This window comes from Martes martes (assembly GCF_963455335.1).
Source record: "Martes martes genome assembly, chromosome: 5".
In the NCBI taxonomy this organism is placed as follows: domain Eukaryota; kingdom Metazoa; phylum Chordata; class Mammalia; order Carnivora; family Mustelidae; genus Martes; species Martes martes.
This window is the reverse complement of record NC_137892.1, coordinates 52438955-52465512: the sequence shown is the minus strand read 5'-3', so window position 1 is coordinate 52465512 and position 26558 is coordinate 52438955. Positions and strand designations below refer to the sequence as shown.

The 26558-nt window shown below is 36.0% G+C and overlaps 1 protein-coding gene across 1 annotated transcript in view; it reads left to right on the top strand.

Moving 5' to 3' along the window:
* The window catches only part of ADGRV1 (adhesion G protein-coupled receptor V1), a gene marked incomplete at its 5' end in the record, with an annotated part of 491204 nt that overhangs the window by 168914 nt on the left and 295732 nt on the right, over positions 1–26558 (top strand). Inside the window, 6 exons of the mRNA XM_080804325.1 lie at positions 1553–2661; positions 5692–5809; positions 6714–6885; positions 14981–15223; positions 19986–20393; positions 26286–26470. Of these exons, the coding sequence (XP_080660451.1) occupies positions 1553–2661; positions 5692–5809; positions 6714–6885; positions 14981–15223; positions 19986–20393; positions 26286–26470 (2235 nt within the window). The remainder of the gene's footprint in view (positions 1–1552; positions 2662–5691; positions 5810–6713; positions 6886–14980; positions 15224–19985; positions 20394–26285; positions 26471–26558) is intronic.

The following is a 26558-nucleotide window of genomic DNA, read 5'->3' as shown; positions in this document are numbered from 1 at the left end:
TGTGTGACTTTGGGAAAGTTACTTGATCTTTCTGTTCTTCATTTACTTACTTGGAAAATAGGGGAAGAGTGCAGGCAACACCAGTGTATGTTCAAGTATGTTTGTATATATGTTTAGTTGTATGAGATATTGATTGACAAATCAAATATAGTTTTAGATTATACATATGCCAATTAAAAAATGTTTGGCCACATAATGTATTGCTGGGTAACAAATTTAAATGCCTTTAACAACAGCAACAGTTAACAGTTTTGTAGTGCTTACCCTAGACCAGGCATTGCTTTTAAATTATATTTATATAGGGGCACCTGGGTGGCTCAGTTGGTTAAGAGACTGCCTACGGCTCAGGTCATGATCCCAGAGTCCTGGGATCGAGTCCCACATCAGGCTCCCTGCTCCTTGGAGAGTCTGCTTCTCCCTCTGACTTTCTCCCCTCTCATGCTCTCTCTCACTGTCTCTCTCTCAAATAAATAAATAAAATCTTTTAAAAAAATTATATTTATATATATATATATATACACACACACACACGCATATATATAAAATAAATTTTATGTCTATATAAAATATTCATATGTACATATATAATTTATATGTGTATATGTGTGTTATATGTGTTTATATGTATTTAGTATGTATGTATATGTTTACTATTACTCTTCCCAATAGCCCTATGGCATGGATACTATTAATAGTCCCATTAGATGAAGAAAGGACTCACAGATATATAATTGACCCATACAGCTAATAAGGTTGGGACCATGATTTGAATCCAGGTTGCCTTCTACTGTCTGAACTCTTAATCACTGTGCTATGTGTTGAGTGATGGGTACTTGACAATAGAGAGTGATGGCTTTGGGGTGTCCTCCCTAAAGGATTAAGGAACATTAAGAACATTTTTAAAAAAAAGCAAAAACAACCTGTCAGTGAAAGAAAGTATGTCTGTGGCCTGAATTCTGTTGATGGGCCACCTGCGTTAGCTCTGGCAAAGCTATTAACTCCCAACAAAACTCCATAGTGAAAAGCTAAGGATAAATCATTCAATCATGGATGTTTCTTCAAATTTGTATGTAAAATTTTAGCAACAATTATGTGAGATAATAGTTTCATTACTGGCCACCTGGAAGAAGCAAGGATTTTACACCAAATAGGGACAACGGTTTCTATTTAGTAGATAAGAAATCTGGCTGACATCCACAGATCTTAAATTTTTGGCTCCCTGTGTACTGATCCTAAGAGAAAGCCCGATATTTTAGATTCTTCAGAGAGATTCTCTGGTATAAACTGGAGAAACAGACCAGAGACCTAGAAGTTCTTAAATGTGCTCCAACGTGTGAGGCTTGTCCCCCAGCTTCCGTTCTTACATTTCATGTGTTCTAGTGTATTCATTGATAATGTAAGTAGGGTTTTGGGAACTTTTAAAGGGCATGCCATCCTTAAGATGCCCTCTGAGAAGCACTTTAAATATTTGAAAAAGAATCTCTACAATGGTATTCCTATTTTTTTTATCAGTTCTTTCATGTTTGTTTGTTTTTGTTTTTGTTTTTTCCAGATCAGGTTTCACCTTTGCTGAAATTGAACCAATGGGAGTCTTTCAATTTTCTCCTAGTTCTAGAAATGTCGTGGTGTCAGAGGATACACAGATGATCAGATTATATGTCCAAAGACTGTTTGGCTTCCATGGTGATCTTGTTAAAGTTTCCTATCAGACAGCCGCAGGAAGTGCAAAGCCTGTGGAAGACTTTGAGCCTGTTCAGAATGGGGAATTGCTTTTTCAAAAATTCCAACCTGAGGTGGATTTTGAAATAATCATTATTAATGACCAGCTTCCCGAGGAAGAAGAAATTTTTTACATTAATCTAACTTCAGTAGAAATGAAAGGATTACAAAAGCTTGATGCCAGTTGGAGACCACGCCTCAATCTAGATTTTAGTGTGGCATTGATCACAATATTGGATAATGATGACCCGGCAGGAATGGATGTTTCTTTCCCTAAGACAACTGTGGCTGTAGCAGTTAACACGGCTCTCATTCCTGCAGAAACTGACTTCTCAACCACATACCCTGACACAACCAAGATAACGGCTGTTCCACAGCCCAGTGAAATGACTGCCGTTATTACTGAGGCGGCAGGTGTATCTGCCATCCCTGAGAAACTTGTCACTGTTCCTGATACATCTGCCTGGGTTGAGAAGCCTGATGTGGGCACTGTGACTGCAAATGTTTCCATCCATGGAATCTTTAGTCTTGGGCCACCTATTGTTTATGTTGAAGAAGAGGTGAAAAATGGTACATTTAATGCTGCAGAAATTTTTATTCGAAGAACTGGTGGGTCTACTGGCAATGTCACTATAACAGTTAAAACTTTTGGTGAAAGATCTGCTCAGAAGGAACCAAATGCTTTGCCCTTTCATGATACCTATGGAATTTCCAACCTAACGTGGGCTACTGAAGAAGAAGATTTTGAAGAACAAACTCTTATCCTTACGTTTGTAGATGGAGAAAGAGAACGTAAATTATTGGTTCAGATTTTGGATGATGATGAGCCTGAGGGGGAGGAATTCTTCTATGTGTTTCTCACAGACCCTCAAGGGGGAGCACAGATTGTGAAGGGGAAGGATGACAGTGGATTTGCAGCTTTTGCCAGGATCATTATTACAGGTATATTTCTGGAGTAATGGACATAAAAATGTGCTTGTGTTACAGAATTTGTAATAATAGTATTCTGTCTTAAATTTAATTTGAGAGGGTGAATTACTTGAATCACTCATAGTTACTCATTAAAACATTGTTTTCTTGTGGCATAGACCCATAACATGAACTCATGATGTTGTTCTGAGGCGCCAAGCTAGAATTTAATGGACTGTAAATGTCACTTAGCTCTGAGGCAGTTAAACAATCTATAACATTTATACTTTCACAATATAGGGAAGATCTTAAAAATGCATAAGTCTGTGTTCTTCCTCTGGAAAATATTTAATTTAATCATCCAAACACATGATTGGCTATCCTGTTCTGAAACCTCATTCTGAATTTCCAAACCACTTTCAATAATCCATCCCCAAAATCTAAGTCTCAGTACTAGTAAATTCTTCCTTTATGTTGGGAAATAGATTAAAACTATTTTTTTGTTGTTCTCCTTTTGAACCAATGCAGTTTATATAGCTTTTCTTTTTTTTTTTTAAACATTGGGTGTATGTATTACAATAGTTTAAAGGTTTAGTGATTTTTTTAAAGAATTCCTCATGCATCTTTTAAAAAGTTTTCAGTTATAGTTTGTAGTTTTCATCTGAAATCATACTGCATTCTCTTATCGTGGTTTAGCTCAGCTTGTCAGTACCTTACACTAATTAGAGTATTGACAAGTCCATCTTACCTACTCTGTTCTTTTTTATAAGCACTTATCAATTTTATATAGTTCTTTACAGTTGCAGATGACACCATGATAAAATAATGTAGTGAAAAGAAAACTAAATGTCATGAAGCTTCTATTTATGGCCCAGATCAACCATCAATTGGGAGACTCAGTGAAATCATTTAGTGTCTACTCTTTATCCTTCTCCTTTATAAAAGGATAATATTAGAATACACATCTTCGTGGTCCACTTTTAGGATTTGATGCCTCCTCCTAGAATTTTTACTGTATTTTAGCCATTCAGTAATAATTCAGTCCTAATTTTTCAATTGTGTAACTTCCTTTTATACCCAGCATCATCCCCTTTATGTTACCCAACAAATTTCCACCAGTCAGAATTGTTATTTATTCCTATTCCTCCACTTTATTGAATCTTATAAATCCTAATTCCATTCACCAAGTTATTTACTGGTTTTGATTCACATTAGCTTAAGGCCATCTATATTTTTCTATTAAAATTATTTTGACACTCAGCAACCTCCTCTTCCATTCCTTGACATAGATATTTAATTATAGTTATTTGAATGTGACCAGGGATGATGGTCAAAATGTTTAGCAACTAGTTTGGCAGAGGCACAGACCAGCCAAAATGGTGGCTAGAGCTCCTTGCTATCCCAGATAAATCCCAGTCTAACTCTCCAGGCAGTCACTCAGTTGAGCCCTGATGAGGCAGGTACCCTAATGTTTACCATCCCTACATAAAGTACATTGATGACACACAGATAGCAAATGATTGACTCCTTACCTACCTCTTAATGTCACGTGATGTAGTTTACCTGGTAACATCTACAGTACATTTGCATGGTCATATTAGTCCATGTTTCCTTATTTGTCTTTTCCCCTCCTGCTTTTTAACATAGTATTTCCCTTTTGACCACACCATTAATTTTTCCCATACCTCTTATCTTTAGCTAATCTTCATAATCTTTTGCACATTTAGACTTTAGAACAAACTTCTAAAATAATATCAGGAGAAAACAATTTAATTAGTTTTGGGCTTGATCATTAGCACATTAGAAATCTTGATTCACCTTACTAGATGAATCAAAGTTACTCTTGTAGATGTGGTAATGGGAGTATTTTTTCAATAGAAACATGCTAAATGCTATCGCACCGGAAAAGAAAATGCTTGTGCTTGTGAGACGTTTATAATCTATTTGGAGAGACCAAAAGACCACCAAAATGACAAGGAAACAACTGCTGCTGAAGAAAAAAGTTGATGGCAGGTTCTGATGAGGTTCTGATGCAGGGCTAAGAAATGATCATGGTGATGAATGGGTGAGGATGACGATTGGCACTCGTGTGGAAACAAGGCACACATGAGACACTGGGAAAATATGGTCCCTAATTAATAGGCTCCACATTGACTCAAACTTTGGACCTGCAGAATAGAGGTTGGTGACTGTTGGCTCTCTCCCAACAGGACCATTAGGCAGTTTTCTATTTCCTTATCTTGATCGCTAACTTCCGAGGTTCCATCTCCTTGGAAAATTAGCAGTCAGGTTTCGCAGTGATGGGCACAATTTTAAAGCTTGTGGCTTTGGGAATCATTGCTCTTAGGATCACTTAGCAAAACTGGGCCATTGGGAAATGGAAAGCAGCAGGAACTATGTACTGGCATTTCTCTAGTCTGAGAAGCTAGCTTGTGTGCTGGCAAAGATTTGGAGTGACCATTTCAGTGTAGTATGGGCCCTAGACTTGTTCCAGTTTAAACATGATTTGTACTGTGATAGTGCATGTAACCTGAAATGTTGCTCAGAGGTGTTTCTTTTAGTCAGAGATGCTTGGAAGCTCATTAATAGTTCTCTTTTTCTCTGGGGCAGATAACGAAATGCATAACATGAATGCTTTTATAGGGAAGGTAAGTCAGTTAAATGGAGTTCGTTATTCAGTAAATATTCATTGAACACTTAAAATATGCTGGATACTGCTCTTGATACTGAGGATACAGCAGTAAATAAAATCATAGCTAGTCCAGCAGGATATAATAACTTTAAACAGTCCCCATATGTAAAATGTAAAGGACTACGAAATATAAAGTAGTCTCATCAGAGAGAGAGGAGCATTCTTCCAGTCTAATGTTCTCCAAGTGTTAGCCACTTTGATATTATAATTTCAATTCTACTCTAATTTTAGTAAAGATCTTTAAAAATTGTAACTCCCCCTCCTCACTTGTAATTTCTAACTTTTATACCATCTGAGCTGGAAAGAAGAGTGAAGCCCTGGAGATCTTTTAAAGTCTTTAGTATATTATAACCCTCCATTTTTCTTCTCAGGAAGTGATCTTCACAATGGCATCGTAGGATTCAGTGAGGACTCCCAGAGTGGACTGGAGCTGGGTGAAGGAGCTGATAAAAACAGACTGCATCTTACTGTCACAAGGCAACCCAACAGGTATGTGGATATGCATGTAGAAGATGTAACATCGTGTCTATACAGTATCTAATTTGGATTCATAAAATGGTAAAAGACAGGATGAAATGCTAATCAGAAGGTAGCATGGAATTTGGTATGTCAGGGTTCAGATGCTCTCGTTTTTTGGGGGTTTTGTTTTGTTTTGTTTGCTTTCATTCTTAATCTTTGAATTTAACACACTTGGTTAATAAGTATAACCTAGGGCCACCTTGAATGTTTTGTACTTCATAAAGTACCATACAGATGTCAGCTTATGTAAGTCTTCACTTCAGCATATCTACTATTCTCTGATTGCTCTGCCTATGTAACTGTTTAATGTTAGGGAAACTTGGAAGTACCAAAATTTTGCTTGCAACTTAATACTCTAACAGTACCCAGCTTCCAAATGTTCATCACAGATGTGCATCTGGTATATACCCATGTACACGGAGATAAATGTCCTTTTCCATTTTGGGCATAAATTCTCTGGAAACATAGGTCATCCCCTGCCCTTTATTTTTATAATAACAATTTTTAGCAGTAGTGTGTTTCCTTTAGAAGAATTCTCAACAAGTGAAGAACATTTACTTGAAGGCAGGGGTACTCTCTAATTTTTTTTTTTCATATTTCTGGTACACAATAGGCATTGTAGGCAGAAAAGTATTATTTGTTTCCCTTGATACATAGTAGTTTAAGAAATAACTTAGTATTGAATAAAGAGTGGTGGAAGAATGCCACATAAACGCTGGCATTAATTTCTTAACATTAATGAGGAGAACTGGTTATTTTCAGCTTTATCAGTGGTCCCAGAAGTGCTGTGCTTTGGGAGGAAGAAGTATACTTAAGCACAGTGATGACACATTCTGCATTAGACACATTTGCATGGGTTTTGCTTTGTTCCTAGGGCCTTTGAAGATGTCAGGGTCTTTTGGCGGGTCACATTTGACACAACAGTGGCCATGCTCAAGAAAGACGGTGTGAACCTGATGGATGAACTTCTCTCTGTGTCAGGGACCACAACCTGTATGGTGGGTCAAACAAAGTGCGTGATCACCATTGAGCTCAAATCGGGGAAGGTAAGAAATGACAAGGGACTGTATTTTCAACTTCTAAGTACATTTCTTTAGAATTAGTAATTTTAAAATCATTTTATTGAAATTTACACATTGGTTATATAGAGATTCTTTGTGTCTCACCTGGCCATAATATCTAAATTTCTTTTCTGGATAATAGACTTAAGATTTACAAATTATTACATTATGAATTTTTTAGATGTGCACGTAGAACTAATACAATGTTATATGTCAATAATATCTCAATTAAAAAAATCTCATCAGTTTTCTCCCATTTCTATTTTTTGTCATTTCCAAGATTCTTCCTGGAGCAAGTGCTCATTGTGTGAATGATCCCTTGACCCCCTTTTCATCCAGATTAATATCTCTGGGGAAAAAAAAACCTCATCTTTGATTACTCTGAATGTTTAATGTTATGTTCTTTTCATACTTGTAGTTTTGGCCAAATCACATTATATCCATAGATTTTATGCATAGAATGAAAGTTTTCTCATTTTTTATTCATATTTGGTTTAAGAATTCCATTTTGATTTACTAAAAAAGCACTAGGCTATGCTTGGTGGGCTTTTGGATAAATTTCTATGCATTCATGTTACTCACGGCACTTAGGAAACAAGCATGCTCCTGCCTTTCCATAGGAATCTGCATTAGTCATATGGTATTAGTCACTGCCAACTTACCAGAGCTTAAGTCATTTAGTAAATGTGTGTGACCTTTTTTTAATGTGATAATTTAATGCATAACGAGCACCCAATAGTGTTTTTTCTGTCTACTGCTTAGTTTATTAAACTCAGATATTTAATACAAAAACTAGGAATAATATTATGAATGTTCAAAAGTACCATGGTTTCTTTTAAACTGCAGAAAAAACATGCACAAATACAATTTTTTCAGAACATGTAACTATGCTTAAACCCATTCTAAATAACAATATTGTAGATTTTTTTTCATTTTTTTCTCTACTTATTTTTTCATTTTCTGAGGATTACTGTACAAGTTATATTGATCTTCTCTGAGGTTAACAGTAATGCTTATTTTCATACTGTCCCTTTCATACCTTTCATACATACTATTTTCATACCTTTTATAAGAATTAAAATTGTAATAATTTTATTGGTTCCAAAAGAAAAATAATACTTATTTCCAAAGATGACATATTCATGGTTGTTGCCACTTTGTTCTTTGTTAGGATTATGGGTCCTGGTTCTTGTCTAAAGTTGTTTCAAATGAGAATTGCTGATCATCTGGTTGGGATCTATTTTGGGACTTCACTTGTTAGATCATTATGTATATATTTTTTAAATTTATGCCTTACAGGTTGGTTTTTCTTAACACTGTATGTTTTCTCCAGAATGATTTGTTCTTTGGACTTGGCGGGATCGGCTTTACATTAACTATTGGCCTATTTCTCTCTCTCTTTTTTAAAGATTTTACTTATTTGAGAGAGAGAGTGCACAAGTGGGGGTGGAGGGGCAGAGGGAGAGGGAGAGGCAGACTCCGCACTGAGCCGGGAGCCCTTTTCAGGGCTTAGTCCTAGGACCCTGGGATCATGACCTGAGCCAGAGGCAAATATTTAGCCGACTGAGCCACCCAGGCACCTCTGCCCTATTGCTCTTGAACATGGAGCTGGTCTATTAGAGGTGTTAGAAATATATGCCTGCCTTTTTGGTATCTTGCTATATTTAGGAGGGCACCCTAGAGGCTTCATCTCATAAAAGATGAGATAACAAATCTGTGTTCTTATTACACTTCTTTTAGCTCATCTCTTCTGTGACAATGGAATGCAGAGTTGTGTAATCTTCCAGCTTGCATGCAACTACCAGCATTCTTTCACTTCTGACTTGCTTTCATCTTCATTTATGTGTGTTTCATAGGTCCTGATACTTTATTGCTATTATTGGTACAATTCTTACTTTTTCTAGGAAGGATTATTTTATTCACGGTTTTTTGTTAGCTCCTTCCTACTTACATATAGAAAGAATATCATTATTTAATAAATGAACACATACTTAATCAAAGACCTAGATGTCCGGGTACGTTAACACTCTTCTTCAAATTAAAATTAATTAAATATTGAGTACATACTACTATATTCACACTTATTTTCTATTATAACCACTTTTTTATACACTACAGTAACTTTTCTCCTTTAGGTACTGTTATAGACTCAAATTTTTTTAATGAAAAATTTTTTATTTTTTATTGACACAATGCTACATTAGTTTCAAGTACAACATAGTGATTTAACAAGTCTATACATTATACTATGCTCACTGCAAGTATAGCTACCATTAGTCATCATATAATGCTATTATAATATCATTGACTATATTCCTTATGCTTTATCATTCATCCCGGTGACTTATTCATTCCATAACCAGAGTGTGTATCTCCTACTCCCTTTTACCCACATTGCCTATCCCCCCACCCCTTCCTCTCTGGCAACCACCAGGTTGTTCTCTGTATTTATGGGTCTGTTTCTGCTTTTTTGTTTTTTTGTTCATTTAATTTGTTTTTTAGATTCCACATACAAGTGGTGAAATCATATGGTATTTGTCTTTCTCTGTCTGACTTATTTCTCTTAGCATAATACATTCTAGGTCTATCAATTAATTTTAATTACTTACTGAATGGCTTTCCTGTTGCTATTCAAGTAACCATGGCATGGCCACTGGAAGTCTTATTATGGTGATCTTTTGTCTTTTCATATTACTTTAAAACTCTCTGGAAGTGTTTTTGCTTTATATCAATAATATATATGTTCCATAGCCATCTTGATTTTTCCTGATCTAAGACATCTAATCAACTACTGTCCAAGGAATTGATTTCTTTCACCAGAAAGAGTTTAGAAATCTAAATATATGCTCTAGATATGCATGGGAGTTGATGGTTGGCAAAGGTACTGCTGCTGTGGGTCACCTTGGGTAGTGATAGAGCTAGGAAAAAATTTTTTTGAAGTATTAAATTCCCACTGATTTTTTCCTAATTTAATATACCACTTTATCATATTTTACTTTTCTTGAGAAAAATTTCCTTAGCTCTTAATTCTTTCTATTGCAGTGAAATTTCAATATTCAAAACATTTGATGATGTTATTCTGCTTGAAAACACTTACTTAAGTCCTCTTCTAGGCATTTTTCAAGTAATTTTGTGACTTCAACCCCCACAAGTTCATGTTTCCTGACTCTCCCTTAGGGACAATCAAAATACCACTTCCTTTAAGATGCCTCCCTGATATCTGCAGTTAGAATTCACTCTCCTCCGAGAGAGAGAGAGAGAGAGAGAGAGAGCGCGCACGCGCGCGCACGCGCGCAAGAGCAAGAGCATGAGTGGGGGGAGGGGCAGAGGGAGAGAAAGAATCTTAAGCAGGCTCCACGCTCAACATAGAGCCTGATGCAGGACTTGATCTCAGGACCCTGAGATCACGACCTGAGCCAAAATCAAGAATTGGACACTTAACTGACAGAGTCACCCAGGAACCCCTCCAGTTAGAATTCTTATTTCTCTAAATTTACAAAGGCTTTTTACCTTTTTTAATGAAAGTTACCAGTAATATATTGTGTAAAAACTTATTATACATATTTTATCTTGACTATTTGACTCCCACCTGCTTGAAAATTAGAACATGGTTTTATTCATCTTTACATTCCTCCCTTCATCCTCTGTAAGTACATGCTGCCTACAGGAGTTACTGAGAATTCTGTTGTGCATTTTATCTCAAATACGATTTTTGGTGAGTTAGAATCTTTGATGGATCTCATGAGACTTAAAATATCTATCTCATATACAGATGTCAACCTTATCATCGTAAGAAAAAAACTTGAGATCAAGTCAGTTCAATCCTATAATGCTGTTTAGATAAATGCCTTTATCAGTCTTTCGCTGACTTGGTTCTTGTACAGTGAGACTAGTTTGTAATTTAGAGATAAAAATGATTTTCATGGAGTGGAAATACTTTATTTGTGACAGTAAGCAGGTATAGTAGTAAAGATCCTGAAAGATAGAGAAATTGGGCTTTGATCTTGTTTGAAGGAGGTCTCTACATGCAGGGGAGGGAGGGAAAAGAAAAGAGCTAAACTAAGGGGTGGTCTTGGAGAAGCTGAAAGGAAGAGAAATAGGCTGGGTAGAGTTGTAGGTGGGAGAGAAGATTGCTTCCTCTGAGCTTGTCCTACTGGTGAGAGACACCCAGGGAAGCCCTAGCTACTAAAGACATTATAATTATGGATTAAGAGAATGTTGTGGGTAGTACATAGAATGCTGTGTATATCCTTTTTCCTAACTAGGGAAATGCTGCTAAACCCATTTCTAAGTAATTTCAGTTACATAAGAGAAAGAATTTGGTTTCACCTATTTCTCTTCCCAATGTAATACTCCAATCATAGAGTTGAGTTTTCTTCTGCATCCTGAGAAGCAGCTAATTTTCAAAGCATTTTGCTCTCATTGTCTTCCCAGCTGTTAAAAGGCAAAGTATAAGTAAGAGTGATACACATTCTAGTTGCAGGAAAAGGAAATTTACAAAGAAGGAAGAAAGTTATATTCTTAGGAGAATGAAAAAAATATTTTTCGAAAATACACTGTGAGCTTCTAATATGCATTTTAACATCTCACATTTTGTGACCAGAAGGAAACATGACTATCTAATTTAAATTCTTCTTTCTTTGTTTGATAAACTGATACTTAGAGATGTAAATGAGACTGGTTCAGTGGCCATGTTTTCCTATAGTAGGCTCTGAGAGATTATTTGGAGGTCCCAGCAGACCTAAGAAACATCTCTACATGTTTCCATAAAGAAGGGCTTCGAGGATACTGAACTTATTTAGGAAAATGGTGGTAAGAGCTTGGACTCTGATGATAGAAGACTTGGTTCAAATCTTAGCTCTTCAGCTAATGAGCTGAGTGACATGGGACAAGTTGCTTAGCCTCCCTGAGCCTCCTGTGTTTCATGGGCTTAATGATAGCATTGTTAGATTAAATGAGATAATGAATGAGAGAAGTTCCTTGCACAGTTCTTAGAGGGAGTTGCCCCTTCATAAGAGATATAATAATAATTATATAATTATAATAAATAATTTTTATTATTCAGAGTGGATGGAAATGGAGCCCAAGACAATTCAGTGGCTTGAGTAGTAGCTACATTAACACTAGTGGTTATGGAGTTATAGCATAGCAACACAACACTGCAAACACATTCATCCATAGAATGACATCACTGATTAATGGTGGTTTCTTCTAATTTCAGTCCAGTCTCCCAACCCTCAACATGAAGTGTTTTTTTTTGTTGTTTTGTTTTGTTTTAAGATTTTATTTGTTTGTTTGACAAAGAGATAGGGAGCACAAGTAGGCAGAGCAGCAGGCAGAGGAGGAGGGAGAAGCAGGCTCTCCGCTGAGCAGGGAGCACAATGCAGGGCTCAATCCCAGGACTGTGGGACTAGGACCTGAGCCAAAGGCAGCTGCTCTACTGACTGAGCCACCCAGGCGCCCCATGAAGTTTTTCTACTCTGTCATATCTCTAATAATCATTTCTACAGTTATCCAATATTTTCATTTTGAAGTTATTAAGAATTTAGGTAACTTTCCCAAGTAAGTTACTTGGCCAAGATTAGAACTTGTCTTTTGAATTCTAGACCATTTCCCCTTTCCCTGCTGCTTTATTGATTGGTTCTATGTTAGCAAAATTTGTAAAGATCATAGTGAATTAATTTAGGAGGCATCTCTTCACCCACAAAATCTGTTTAAAGTAAACAGATTATTTAAACATTTGTTGTTGCAAATATTTTAAGAAACATGTAAATAAGCAAGATATTATTTTATTATTACTTTGTCTGCTTCCGAGCAGATCTGGGGTCATGAAAAATAATTTTATACTAGTTGAGCAAAAGCTCACCCTGGAAGGCTTCTGACCTAACTAGGAAAGGAACTTAGGGCCGTTACACATGAAATAGGTTCTTGTGAGGTCTCCAAGTCATGTTTAAGTTTAGGGAGGTGTAGATATAATCTGTGAGTTTTGGTTTCCCAGTATAATTCAGGCATCTTGTTTGAATAGAGTATTTTGTTATAAGACTGGAAGATTCATTTGTCTCTAGTCTAATTATGTGTTGGCACCCATCTGCATGTTATTCAGTTTTAGATAGTACTTTACTTAGATTATAACATATTCTTTTGACTCTAAGTTGTTGTAAGTACCATTCTAATCATCATCAAAAAGCAAAGAAATATTTCACTGGGGAAAAAAAAGGCAAGAGTCTGTGTTGGAGCATACTATGCTGACATCCTTAGTTAAATGAAATTATTGTGATTTCAAGCTTACTCGGCTGTTAGGGAATAATAATTCTTGAATTAGTTACCCGTACTTTCCTAGTATTTTAGTTTATTGTATTTGCCAAATTTGGTTTCTCAAAAATGAGATGAGTACTATTATCTCCACATTTCAATACTACTGACAGTTGATCAGGTAAAGAATGATATGTGCCATGGGGAAGCTAAATATATTTCTTCAGATAATAAAATGAGGTTAAGTTCATTTGCTGTATGACTAAGATTTGACTTAGTCTTGGATTTTATTAAAGTGTGTTGACATAATGATTCTCCTTAAAATGATCACAAAACAAATGATGAATAAGGCCCCTAATAGGTAAAAATAATGCATTATATCAAACTAGACAATGACACATGCAATTGAAAAATATATCAGCTTAGCTTCTTTGAGTTATGCCAGAAAGCTAAGATTTTTATGTTATTGTGTAAGAGTGAATAAGTAAAAACAGGTAACAGTATGTTACAAATTTAATTCAGGCTTCAGAGAATAAATTTTTTGAGATTGTTAAGAAAGAACTGATATGAAACATGACAAACTATAACCAGCAGACTAAATTTAGTCTTATTTGATACTGAATTGGGGGAAATTTTGAAAAATACATAAAATTACAGAATTGACTATTATCACTATTTGTTCATATTTCTGCATAATCCTTTAAAAATAAAAATAAAAATAAAATCTTACAAAGTTGGAGCTCTTTTTCTCCCCTATTCTCAGCATCTTTCTCCAAATCCATATCCTGCCCTAACCCCAAGCCAACCCTCCACCCAGGCCAACTGCTGTCAGTGTTATTTTGAGGGGTTGTTTTTTTTATTTATAAAGTATTTTTGTCAATTGTTATTTTATTTTAATTTTTTTATTTGAGTATGGTTGACACACAATGTTACCTTAATTTTAGGTGTACCGCATAGTCATTCAACATTTCCATACATTACACCATGCTCACAAGTGTAGCTATCATCTGTTACCAGACGACATAATCACAGTACCAATGACTGTATTCTCTGTGCTATGCCTTTTATTCCCATGAGTTATTCATTCCATAACTAGGAGCCAATATTGTTTTTAAATCTTTACATAAATGTGTATCTATTAACATTATGTAGTAAGCTTTAATTTTAAACTTTACATTTATTGTATTGTGCTATATACATCATTATGCATCTTGATTCTTTTTACTCATTAGCATGTTTTCAGATCCATCCACAGTGAAAAGCACTGAAATAGTTCATTCCTTTTAACTTTTTCTTTTTTTTTTTAAAGATTGTATTTATTTATTTGAGAGAGAGATTGTGAGAGAGAATGAACATGAGAAGTGGGGGGGTCAGAGGGAGAAGCAAACTCCCTGCCGAGCAGGGAGCCAGATATGGGACTCCATCCTGGGACTCCAGGATCATGACCTGAGCCGAAGGCAGTCGCTTAACCAACAGAGCCACCCAGGCGTCCCATTCCTTTTAACTTCTAAATAACATTTCATTGTATTGATAGGTTTTATTTATCTCTTTGCATATTGAAGTACACAAAGTTTGTCTCCTGACACCGATTTTCTAGTAAGGCAGTTACCTGGAAAGAGTAAAGGTGTTTCTTCAAGAAAATCTGAAAAAATAAGCCCTGTGGTAATCTAACATAAGAACTTAATCCTGTGATTATATGGAATGTATCTCCAGATGTGTGTTTATTTTTATAATTATGTATATAAATAAAATTATTTCTTAATGCCAGAGTTAGATAAAAATAGGAACATTGGTAATCATCCTTCTTTTCTCATTTTCTACTTGTCAGATACCTCACGTTGAAATGCCTTTTTTTGTGGAACTGTATGAAGTAAGTGCTGGAGCAGCAATAAACAATAGTGCCAGATTTGCACCGATTAAATTCTTACAGAGTGACGAACCTCCAAGCCTCGTGTATTTTTCTGTGGGTTCTCGGCTGCCAGTGGCTCATAGGAAGGCCACTTTAATCAGTTTGCAGGTGGCCAGAGATTCTGGGACAGGACTGATGATGTCTGTTAACTTCAGTACCCAGGTGAGCATGGAATACCTAGATTAGGGTTTTCTTTTTTACCTGTAGCTTATATAATGAGAAAGAATATTTGATAACATTATTTTCTCATGATACCATCATAATTCACCCTGTGTTTATTACATTAAACTTTATCCTTGAAACAGTTCAGTTATTTAACTTCGGTCATGTTTTAAGGTTATAGTCTTGTATTTCTTTTTTTCTAAAAGGTGATAATACAATGCAAAGTGTTTTTACATGAATCTGTTCTATAAAATCTTTAGGAAGCTAAAATTTTTCCAGAATGTAACTTTGAAAACCCGGAAACAAAAAGTAAGAGTCTTTGTTATGTTTTGTATCTGAACTGGTTGAAAATCTCCTTCTCCAAAATATCACACGCTAATTGATCTTTAGGGTTCTTTAAATCTCTGATTTCATGAGGTCTCCCTGCCACTTTTCACATCCTTCCTGTTAGGGGATCTTGGGTAAGTGAGAGGGTAGGTGAGTAACCAGGGACTCAGAAGAGCAATGCTGTGTAACACTAAGTGACCGGACCCTGGATTTGGTCCAGATAACTCCATAAACAATTCTAGCATTATTTTTTAAACTTTGTTTTAGCAGCCAGACTCTAATATTATATTAACACAAAAGTATGTATCTAGTCTGCTTAAAACACATTTGTAGGGATTAGAGCTTGCCCACTTTAGCTCTCTGCTCCCCTTTTTTTCCTTGACTCATCTAACTCAAAGAAATCCACAGTTTGGAAACCACCATTCTGGTCAATGCTGCCATTTCCCCTCTCTCAAGATTCCAAACCTGGTGACTCTTTAGGCCTCTAGGTTTCAAAGGTGGTTGCTGTTGTATTAATAGCGTAGAGATTTGAACCAGAGCTGTGCATAGTGAGCTGTCTGGAAGCTTGCCAGGCAGAAAAGCTGGTCTTTGTGACAGTCCACAGCTTGGCAAATAAGAAGATAAAACTCTCTATTACATGAGACTCTAGAAAAATACTCCATTCTCAATAGCCTTGAAGTGAGTGTTATGAACACAGAGATAGGTATTTTGATTCATAGTGGGAGATTTTAGTTTTTTTTTTTTTTCTTTTGAGCATTGAAGATAGGAAGAGAAATGGGATAAAATACGTGCTTCATTCTTCTTCTCCCGTGAAATATATATCATCATATGCTGACTACTTTGTAGAGGGGAAGAAGTGGGACTGGAGATGAAGAAGAGATGATAAAGAGATTTGAGGCACATTACAAACTAGTTCATGCACTCAAATGAGAGTGAGATTGAGGTTGCCGTAATAAGAAGCTAAATGCCAGTATCTCTATCAGAGTCACTTACAGTCTTTCTAGATTCGTCATAAATGATTCCTTGAAAAACACATGCTGTCACTAGCATGTAGCTCATACCATTTTTATAACACTATAAAAATCAACATGAAGGATCCCTGTGGTGATGAAAGTGTTCCGTATGTTGACTCTATCAATGTCAATATCCCGGTTATGATATATTTTAGTTCTGTAAGATGTTACCAAGGACTGATATTGAATGAAGGGTGCAGGAGATCGCTCTCTATTATGTCTTATAACTACATGTGAATCTATAATTATCTCAAAATTTTAAAAAAGTTAATTGAAAAATAGAAATGGAAGTCTCACCTCTCTGGTATTAATTTATTTTCCTGTTTCTTCATCACCAGTGCATTTTCTCCCTCTGAATGCTGGGCATATTACCAGAAGACAAAGACACAAAATTTCCTTTTCTTGTAGTTGCCAGGAGTAAGGAAATAATTATGGACCAAGTTACTATTCTGTTACAAAGATATCAATTTTCACTTTATTTTAAGTAGATTATAATAATATAGTTAAAACAGGAGCTGTAGCATATATACCCTTTGACAGGTCACCATTCCTAGTACATAAATACTATAGACTTAACGTAAGTTCCCTTATATCTGTGTATTTGTGACATAAAGGGATATGAAGATTTGAGATAGTAACAATATAACTGACTCTGGTTATCTTTAAATAGGCCTATACCCAAGCCGTATTTGAAAGCCAGTTCCAAGTACTTTTATTTATATATGCTTATCCTATAGCCCAAAGCACACAAGTTCAAGAAAGAGCATGACTTTTCTTCTTCTTTTCCCATCGCCTATGCTATTCAAAGGATATCGCTATCTTGATTTTTGTCATTGCTTTTAAATTGCATGATGTTTTTTGTGTTTATTATGTGTTTTTTGAACACAAGAACATTTTGATTATTCCATATCCTTTAAAAGTCTGAATTGTGAAATAAGTTCTATCAGATTTCTATGTATGTATATATATACCTATAATAGATATATATACGTATATATATATATACATATAATAGATACATACACATGTATATAGATATCAGATATATATATACATTCTGTGGACAGAATTATACTCATAAAATCACCACCATCTGGTTTAAGTAATCCAGCTTTACTGGAATCCTAGAACTGGCCATGGTGAACCCTTCTCTGATACCGTTCTGCTTTTCTCTTGTAAGATAACCTCCCCCCTTCTTGTAGATAACCTCCACCCTTAATTTCGTACTGAATTATTCCCTTGCTTTTATTTATAGTTTTATCACCTACCATGTGCTGTTTAGTTTTACCTCTTTAGGAAACTATGCAAATGAGATTCTTCCAGCGGATTGTTTTATGGTGTGCTTCTTTTGCTCGGCATGTTTTTAAGGAATACCCATGTTGATGTGTGTGAGAGTTATACATACATGGTATTCCAGTGAATACTGTATCCATCCTGAAATCAATCTGCTTTTGTATTGTTTCCTTCAGGGAAGTTTTGTTTTGTTTTGTTTTCCTACCACTGTGCTGCAAATGCTCTTGAAAATGCTTATCTCCATCCACTTCTCATTTTTTGGCAAAAATGGTCACTTCCTTCCAGAAGCATGCTCTTCTCTTGGGCGTCTGGAACACCACTTTTTCCTATTCTTAACCGTTCCCTCAGTGGTAGCTCCTTTCTGTGGCCTGTAGTCTTCCTGACCAACCAGTATTGGGGGGCCACCTAAACTCATTCTCCAGGCTAGGCCACCCAAACCTGTTTTCTTTAAATATCATCTACAAAATGAGAACTCCTGTGGTTTTCACTGCTAGCCTCATCACCACCCCTGATCTAGACTTATATCTGATTGCGCATACTTGACATCTTTATTTGAATGTCTAGAAGGCATTCCATGCTTACTGTGAATAATAAAGAACTCTTGATTTCTCCCATAACAGTGTTTCCCTGTTTCCCATCATTCACTTAGGCAAAGAGTTATCCCTATTCTCTTCTTCCTCTTCACCCAGCGTTGAATTAACCAGAAAGTCCTACTGACTCTAGTTCATTATATATTTCCACTCAGAGCACCTCTTACTCTTCCACTCATACAACCTTATTCCATGCTACCATTGTGTTTTGCATGAAGTAATACAAAAACGTCCTATCTGTTCTCCCTGGGTCCATATAGGGTCTGACCCTGCCTACCTCTCTGATGTCAGCTTCTGATACTTTCATCCTTCTAATCAGGCTGACCTTCTGGTTCTTTAATATTCTGAGATGATTCTCATCTCAGGGCTTCTGTAATTGCTCTTCCTTCTGCCTAGAGTATTTTCCCCCAGATCCTATATGGTCTGTTTCCATCACTAAAGTCTCTGCTCAAATATCACATCAGGAGCTTCTGTGACATAGTCTTATTTTTCTTCAAAAATTCATCTCTGTGTAATATTATATCATTAATTCTATAACTTTTGCACCACCGGTATCTTCTGATACATAAGTTCCATGAATGTAGACATTCTGACACTCACATCTATAGCCACTGTATTCCCCCTGGCACATACTAGGAGTTTAATAGAGATAACTCTATTCACCAGATAATCTGTTGGCTCAGGAGTAAATAAATGTATATTGCTTTTGCTCTTTTTTAAGAAAACATTTATTTATTTATTTTAAAGAAAGAGAGGGAGTACAAGTGCACATGCTCAATGGGAGGGACAGAGAGAGTGGAGAGAGAGTCCCAGGTAGACCCTGTGCTGAGCATGGAGCCTGAGGGCCTTGACCGCACCATCCCGAGCCTACGCCTGGGCTGAAACCAAGAGTCGGACACTCAGCTGACTGCACCACCCAGGCACCCCTCTTTTGTTCTTTCTTGACTACGTTCCCATGCTTCACTTAAAAAACAAACAAACAAACAAACAAACCTTTCAATAACCACGGTTTGAAGAAACTCACAAGTCTGTATGGCCAGAACCTTATTCTCTAAGGTATTTTCACAACTAATGCATAACCACCAGGATACCAGTTTCTTCTGCTTCCTCCTGCTTCCTCTTCCTTCTTTTTACTCCTCCAAACTCCCATCTTCCCAAACTTTGTAGGTGAGAATGAAAATGTAAACACTCCTTCTTTCCCTCTCCATTGCCTGCTGTTACACAGCCTGTGTTACTCAGAGCATTGTTTACAGAGTGTTCACAGTTGCAGAACTTCTGCGAGGCAGTAATGCCATTTTTTTTCTCATCCCCATCCTTAGTCTGTCCTAAGGTATCTGTCTTTCCAAACATCATCACTGTGATGTGTATTTGTTTCTCTGATTTATCTCAGAAGTATAAAACCCCATGTTTTAGTGTTCATGGTGCTACGGCCCATCAGTTTGTTTAAGAGAAGTAAGATGTGTTTAAGAAGTAAGAATTTGTTCAAGAGAAAATCAGAGGTGTTACAGTTTCACTTCCGTGGTGCTGTTTAATTTCTAGGAGTTGAGGAGCGCTGAAACAGTGGGCCGTACTCTCATCTCTCCAGCTCTTTCCGGGAAGGATTTTGTGAGAACTGAAGGCACGCTAGTCTTTGAACCAGGCCAGAGCAACGCCATATTGGATGTCATCCTAACGCCAGAGATAGGGTCTTTAAGTCCATTTCCTAAACGCTTCCAGATTGTGCTTTTCGACCCCAAAGGTGGGGCCAGAATTGATCAAATGTATGGGACTGCTAATATCACTCTCGTCTCTGATGCGGATTCACAGTCCTTCTGGGGACTTGCGGATCAGTTACAGCAGCCCCTGGATGGGGACATTCTCAGCAGAGTACTCCACAGCATCAGCATGAAAGTGGCCATGGAGAACACAGATGAACAGCTCAGCGCCGTGATGCATTTAATAGATAAGGTAAGAAGCCCTTGTAAGCAGTAGCAGCTGGGTGACTTAAATTTCATAAATTAAAAAATTAAAATAGTTATCATGTCAGTCATCATGACATTATGATAGGGTTAAGCTTCTGAACATAAGAGTGGAATTCATCATAGCTGACACTGTACTTTGGCTTGGATGTGACTGATGTCTGTCTGGAAACCCCAGTCTTAAACCTGGAGAGTGATCAGTAATCTACAGCATCAGTAAGGACAGCCCAGTGTCTGAAAAGGAGCATCAGATGTCAGAAGCTAAAAGCTCTTTCTGGTTCTCCAGAAACTGGATGAATCTCTGTTGAGATTGCTTCTCAGTTTTTTGAGTCCGTAAAAAGGGAGACTTGGCCAAGATCACATAGTTCTTCCATGGGACAGGTGCTCTTGCCCTCTGCTTAGTCCCTGCTCCTCCTTGGCCCTGTAATCCCTCAGAGAAGGAGAAATAAGAAATGACCAGATGATTTCAGGCATTCAAATGGTGTGAAGTTAGAGCAACCTGGTTTTATTTTTAACCCATTTATTTATTTATATTTCTGCAAATGATGAAATTAAATGGAGATATAAAATCCTAAAAATGTAAATAAAAGAAGAGATCTGAAAAGAATCGTTTTTTTTTTTAAAGATTTTATTTATTTATTTGACAGAGATCACAAGTAGGCAGAGAGGCAGGCGGGGGGGTGGGGGAAGCAGGCTCCTCGCCGAGCAGAAAGCCCGATGCCGGACCCGATCCCATGATCCCGGGATCATGACCTGAGCCGAAGGCAGAGGCTTTAACCCACTGAGCCACTCAGGTGCCCCTGAAAAGAATCATTATTAAAGGAAAAGATTCTTATGGGTATTTATTTGGGGTTTTCTTAATCAAGATATTTCTTATCAATGTATTTATACGCAAGTATGAAAAACCTTGAATATATATATGCGAATCTATAAATACTGTATTTTTACATGGTGACCCTTTAAATACTTAAAATGCTAACAATGGAGTTTAGATTATCATGCCTATTTTACTCCTCATGCTGTCTCTTAAAATGTGACTCCTGAAGGGTAGAAAAGCAAATTATAAAGCACACTAGCAAGGAGAGGAGGCCCTGCCAAATAGCTTGTAACTGCTATTTCATGCAGAGAAAGTTCTAGAGATAAGAATTCACTATGGGAAATATTGTTACTTAAACTTTCTAATGATGAAATGGCATAGGACAGTAACAAGTTGATTTTGGCCAAGAAGAGGGAAAGAATGCACAGTGGCTACATTTTAGAAAACAGAACATTTTTTTCATATGATTTAGGGAAGATAAGGACATTCTGCTCCTTTTTTTTTCCTCCTCAATGAGTTATATAAGAGAGCTACATATTATTGGTCTAGAATCAACATTTCTTTAACAAGTGTTGTCAAGTAGTATATCTTGGTTTTCACTGTATCTGTCATGAATAATGAAACTGAATTATTAAGAAACTCATATGGAAAAATGCAATTAACTTTTTTGAGTAACCTTTAGCAAACATGATTATTTTCAAATCATGTTATTGTTACTAATATTTTTTTAATGTTGTGGCATATTATCTTCTCAAATTCAATTTTTATATGTGTGTCACTACTGAATTCTTGTTATTTGGGTAACTGACTTAATTATTTAATACATTTTATAATATATTTTATATAATGATCTATGTAGTAATATACAAAGAAAACTGAAAATTCTACTGAATAACATGAAACACTCGAATAAATAGAAATCTATGCCTTGTTCCACAACAAGAAGACTCAATATCATAAAGACAACAGTTTTCTGTAAATTAATCTGTAAATGCAACATAATCCCTATCAAAGCAGCAGTAAGTTATTTTGGTTTTTTGTTTTATTTTTTAACCTGGACAAAATGATGCCTTTATTGACCTGGAAGAATATACATGAGAGAATGGGCAGAAACTTTATGAAAAAGAAGAAAAATGGTAGAGACCAAACCACACTAAATATGAAAAATATATTATGAATTTACAGTGATTAAAACAATGTGATGCTGGTGTAGTGTTTGGGATATATATGTATCAAACAACTATTGGTTGTTTATCTGATATTTAAATAGAGTCACCTGTGCTTTACCTGGCAGGCATTCATATAGTCCATATGTACTTCATTCATATAAATCTCTAAGGTATCCTCAAATTCAAGAGCGTAGAATAGGACTTTAAGTACTAGATTGAACTTCATTCTCTAAGGTCTTGTATTTTGAGTGAAATTGTTTCATATTTGTAAGTTTTTTTCCCCCCAGATTCTGACTTCATAAAAAAAGAACCTGCTCTCTACTATGCATTTTTTATATGAAGAACTTAAATCCTAGATATTGTTACACTCATCAGAAAGGACTACTTACTTATGTTTAGAAGAAGCAAATACTGTGCCGAAAAGAGCAACAGCTTTAAATGATTCACTCTAAAGATTTTCTGGATAAAATCCAGCTGTGACCTTGGGCAGATTTTTGCTATGACCTAATATTCTATCCCTTGATTTTCCTATGCATAGTACAATGAAAATCATTTAAAATTCTGTTGGTCACTTTAACAATATTATCAGTCTCTTAAGACTTCTGGGTTTGATATGCAAATTTTAAATTTCTCTGGGTTTTGGTTTCCAGGTGATTGAAACTTATAAAACATGAGTCAGAGTGGCATTGCCTCTAGTTTTGTGTTCTGGAACAATTGAATGAGCACAGGAATAATTTGTTCTGTGAAAGTTTGATAGTCCCCCACCCCCAACAAAGTTCTTTTTTGTTTTCTCTCCTGGCAGTTTTAAAACATTTCCCCATGCTTCATTCAGGTTTTCTACTTTTTGTAAGTCAACTTTAATAATTTGGGTGGTTTTTGTTTTTGTTTTTTTAATATAATTTTTTAAATTTATTTTTTATTTTTTTATAAACATATAATGTATTATTAGCCCCAGGGGTATAGGTCTGTGAATCACCAGGTTTACACACTTCACAGCAATCACCATAGCACATACCCTCCCCAATGTCCATCACCCCACCACCCTCTCCCTACACTCCCCACCCCGCCCCCACCCCAGCAACCCTCAGTTTGTTTTGTGAGATTAAGAGTCTCTTATGGTTTGTCTCCCTCCCGATCCCATCTTGTTTCATTTATTCCTTTCCTAGGCCCTAAACCCCTCCACATTGCATCTCCACTTCCTCATATCAGGGAGATCATATGATAGTTGTCTTTCTCCGATTGACTTATTTCACTAAGCATAATACCCTCTAGTTCCATCCATGTGGTTGCAAATAGCAGGATTTCAATTTTTTTGATGGCTCCATAGTATTCCATTGTATATATATACTGCCTCTTCTTGATCCATTCATCTGTTGATGGACATCTAGGTTCTTTCCATAGTTTGGCTATTGTGGACATTGCTGCTATAAACATTCGGGTGCACATGCCCCTTCAGATCACTATGTTTGTATCTTTAGGGTAAATACCCAGTAGTGCAATTGCTGGGTTGTAGGGTAGCTCTATTTTCAACTTTTTTAGGAACCTCCATGCTGTTTTCCAGAGTGGTTGCACGAGCTTGCATTCCCACCAACAGTGTAGGAAGGTTCCCCTTTCTCTGCATGCACGCCAGCATCTGTCATTTCCTGACTTGTTAATTTTAGCCATTCTGACTGGTGTGATGAGGTATCTCATTATGGTTTTGATTTGTTTTTCAATTTGGGTGTTTTTTATTGTTGCTTATATAAAATGGGCTTTTACAGTCAGAATATTTCATCCTATACTTTTTAATATCATAGATTTTTTTCAAGAATTAACTTTTACATTTGGTATATTTTATAATCATACTAATAATGATTGATACTTATCTCTATATTTTCTTTCCTGGCTTTGAGTTTCATGCTTGCAATAATTTTGACTGACTTGACAACTAACTGTTTCAGTCTGTGTTTTTAGTTTAGGACAAGCAAGTTGAGGGAGTATCTTGAGTCCCAGCAGGGAGGCTGTCACATGTGCCTCCTGGACTTGACCATTCACCATGTTCATGACCTCAGACAAGTTAGGCATCTTCTTTTTGCCTCAGTTTCCTTATCTGGAAATAAAACAAAGGAATAGTAGCACCTCTGTGATAGGATTATTTTGAACACCAGAGAAGTTAGGATAACATGCTGAGAAGAGGACCCATACAAACCAGGGGTTATACAGATGGCCTTTTTGTTTTATTTTTTGTGTGCTTTACTAAAGGAAACTGTGTTTCCCTTAAATATGAATGGAAGGTTGGGTGGCTCTAAAAATCTTAGATGACAGCTTTTAATTCTTAAAAACTGTATGTTTCGCTCTGTTGACGTCTGGCATCTCATTTACAAAAAAGTCTGATGTCAGAATGAATTTTTGTTTCTCAGTTACTAATTTTTCTTTTCTGTATGGTTTCTGGTAGGATTTTTTTTTTCTTAACACTTGAAATAATGTTTAAAAATCACCCAGATGCATCTGGTGGTGTTTCTTTTTTCGGGTATAAAGCAAGCTCCGCATTTTTAGACATGACTGTTTCTTTAGCTTATCAAGGAATTGTGGCCTTTCTCTCTCTCTCTCTCTGCTTCTACCAGCCCTTTTATATTCTTGTTGTATCTTATAGATTTCTTTTATTTATCTGTTATATTTTCTGTGAATTCTGGGAGCATTTCCTGAGTTTTTTTTTTTTTCATTTAACGTTTCAGTTTGATTGTTTCAGGAGTCTGTGTGCTGTTCCCTTTCTTTGTGGTAGCTTTTATTTGCTAAATTTTTACTTTGTTAACTTTTTACTTTGTTTCATTGCCAAATAAGTAAATAAATTTACTTTGTATCTTTTGTCATCTTTTCTTTATGGAGTATTCTCCATTCTTCCTTACTATCTTATAGAAGGATATTCTTTTAGATCTTGAGTTCAGCTATTAGCTTGGCACTGTGTAAATTGCAAAGCTTTAAAAATAATATGGGAAACATAGGCAACTTCCTCAATGAGCTCAACTGGTAGGAACAACAGACAAATCATTTCAGTGTTGTCAAAGATTCATTAATAAAGGTATGTGTAAGTTACAAAGATTATGTATATTGGCAAGTAGGGCACAGTATATAAATCACAGAGGAAGTGATGACTAATTTGGATTTTGAAGGATTTATAGGGACATCTCAGGTGTAGAAGAATAGTGGGATAACAAATCAGTGGCTTTGCACCCATGCTTAGTTAAACAATAAAGATGTGGTCCCTGTCATTCTAGCAAGGAAAAACAAAATAAATCGTGAAGGCGATTTTCCTCTTACTCTTCTTGTCCTGCAAACCACAAATAATCTAGTTCTTTAAGGTAGGAAGGCTCAAACTTCCAGATAAAGACAAGAGTACCGGGAGCTGCCGGCTACTGTTGGTTAGAAAAGGATTTTTTCATTTGATGATAAGACATGTAGTGGTAGATTGTGCCTTCTGTTCCTGGAAAGCCAGGTAAACAAGAATAATCTTTCTTCTATTGTTGGCAAATTTTCTTGTATTTACTTCCTAAGTTGTAGAACAAAAGAGAAAGAATTTTGGGGGTAGATATAAAAGTGAGATAACTATTAATTCATGATGTTAATTATTGTAGTTAAAAATAAGTGATCCATGAAACCTTTTGGGGTTTTATCTGTTATTAAATAAAAATTATTTTGCTGGTCATGACTCTTCTTTATAAATGATTATGCTTTTTTTTAAAGTAGAAGTGTATTTGAAATATAATTTTGATGCCAATTTTTCTTAAATTCATCATAGGTTCTTCCTTATTTTGGTAATTTTCATAACTGTTAATAAAGAACATGTATTGTAGCATATGTACCATTAAAACGGTTTTATTTTTGAAGATATTTGTTTATACTGAAATTTTTTTTCTAGATAACTATTGAAGGAAAAAGCCAAGCATTCAGTATTGAAAATCGAAATCTTTTTTATGAGATTCTCTGTGCTCTTATTAACCCAAAGCGCAAAGACACTAGGGGATTCAGTCACTTCACTGAAGTGACAGAGAATTTTGCCTTTTCTCTGCTGACTGATGTTACCTGTGGCTCTCCTGGTGAAAAGTAAGTATATTTTTAAAATAGTACCCTATGTGTATTCTGTAAAAGTTTACAAAGTTATATGCAATACAAATTAACACTTAGATGTTGT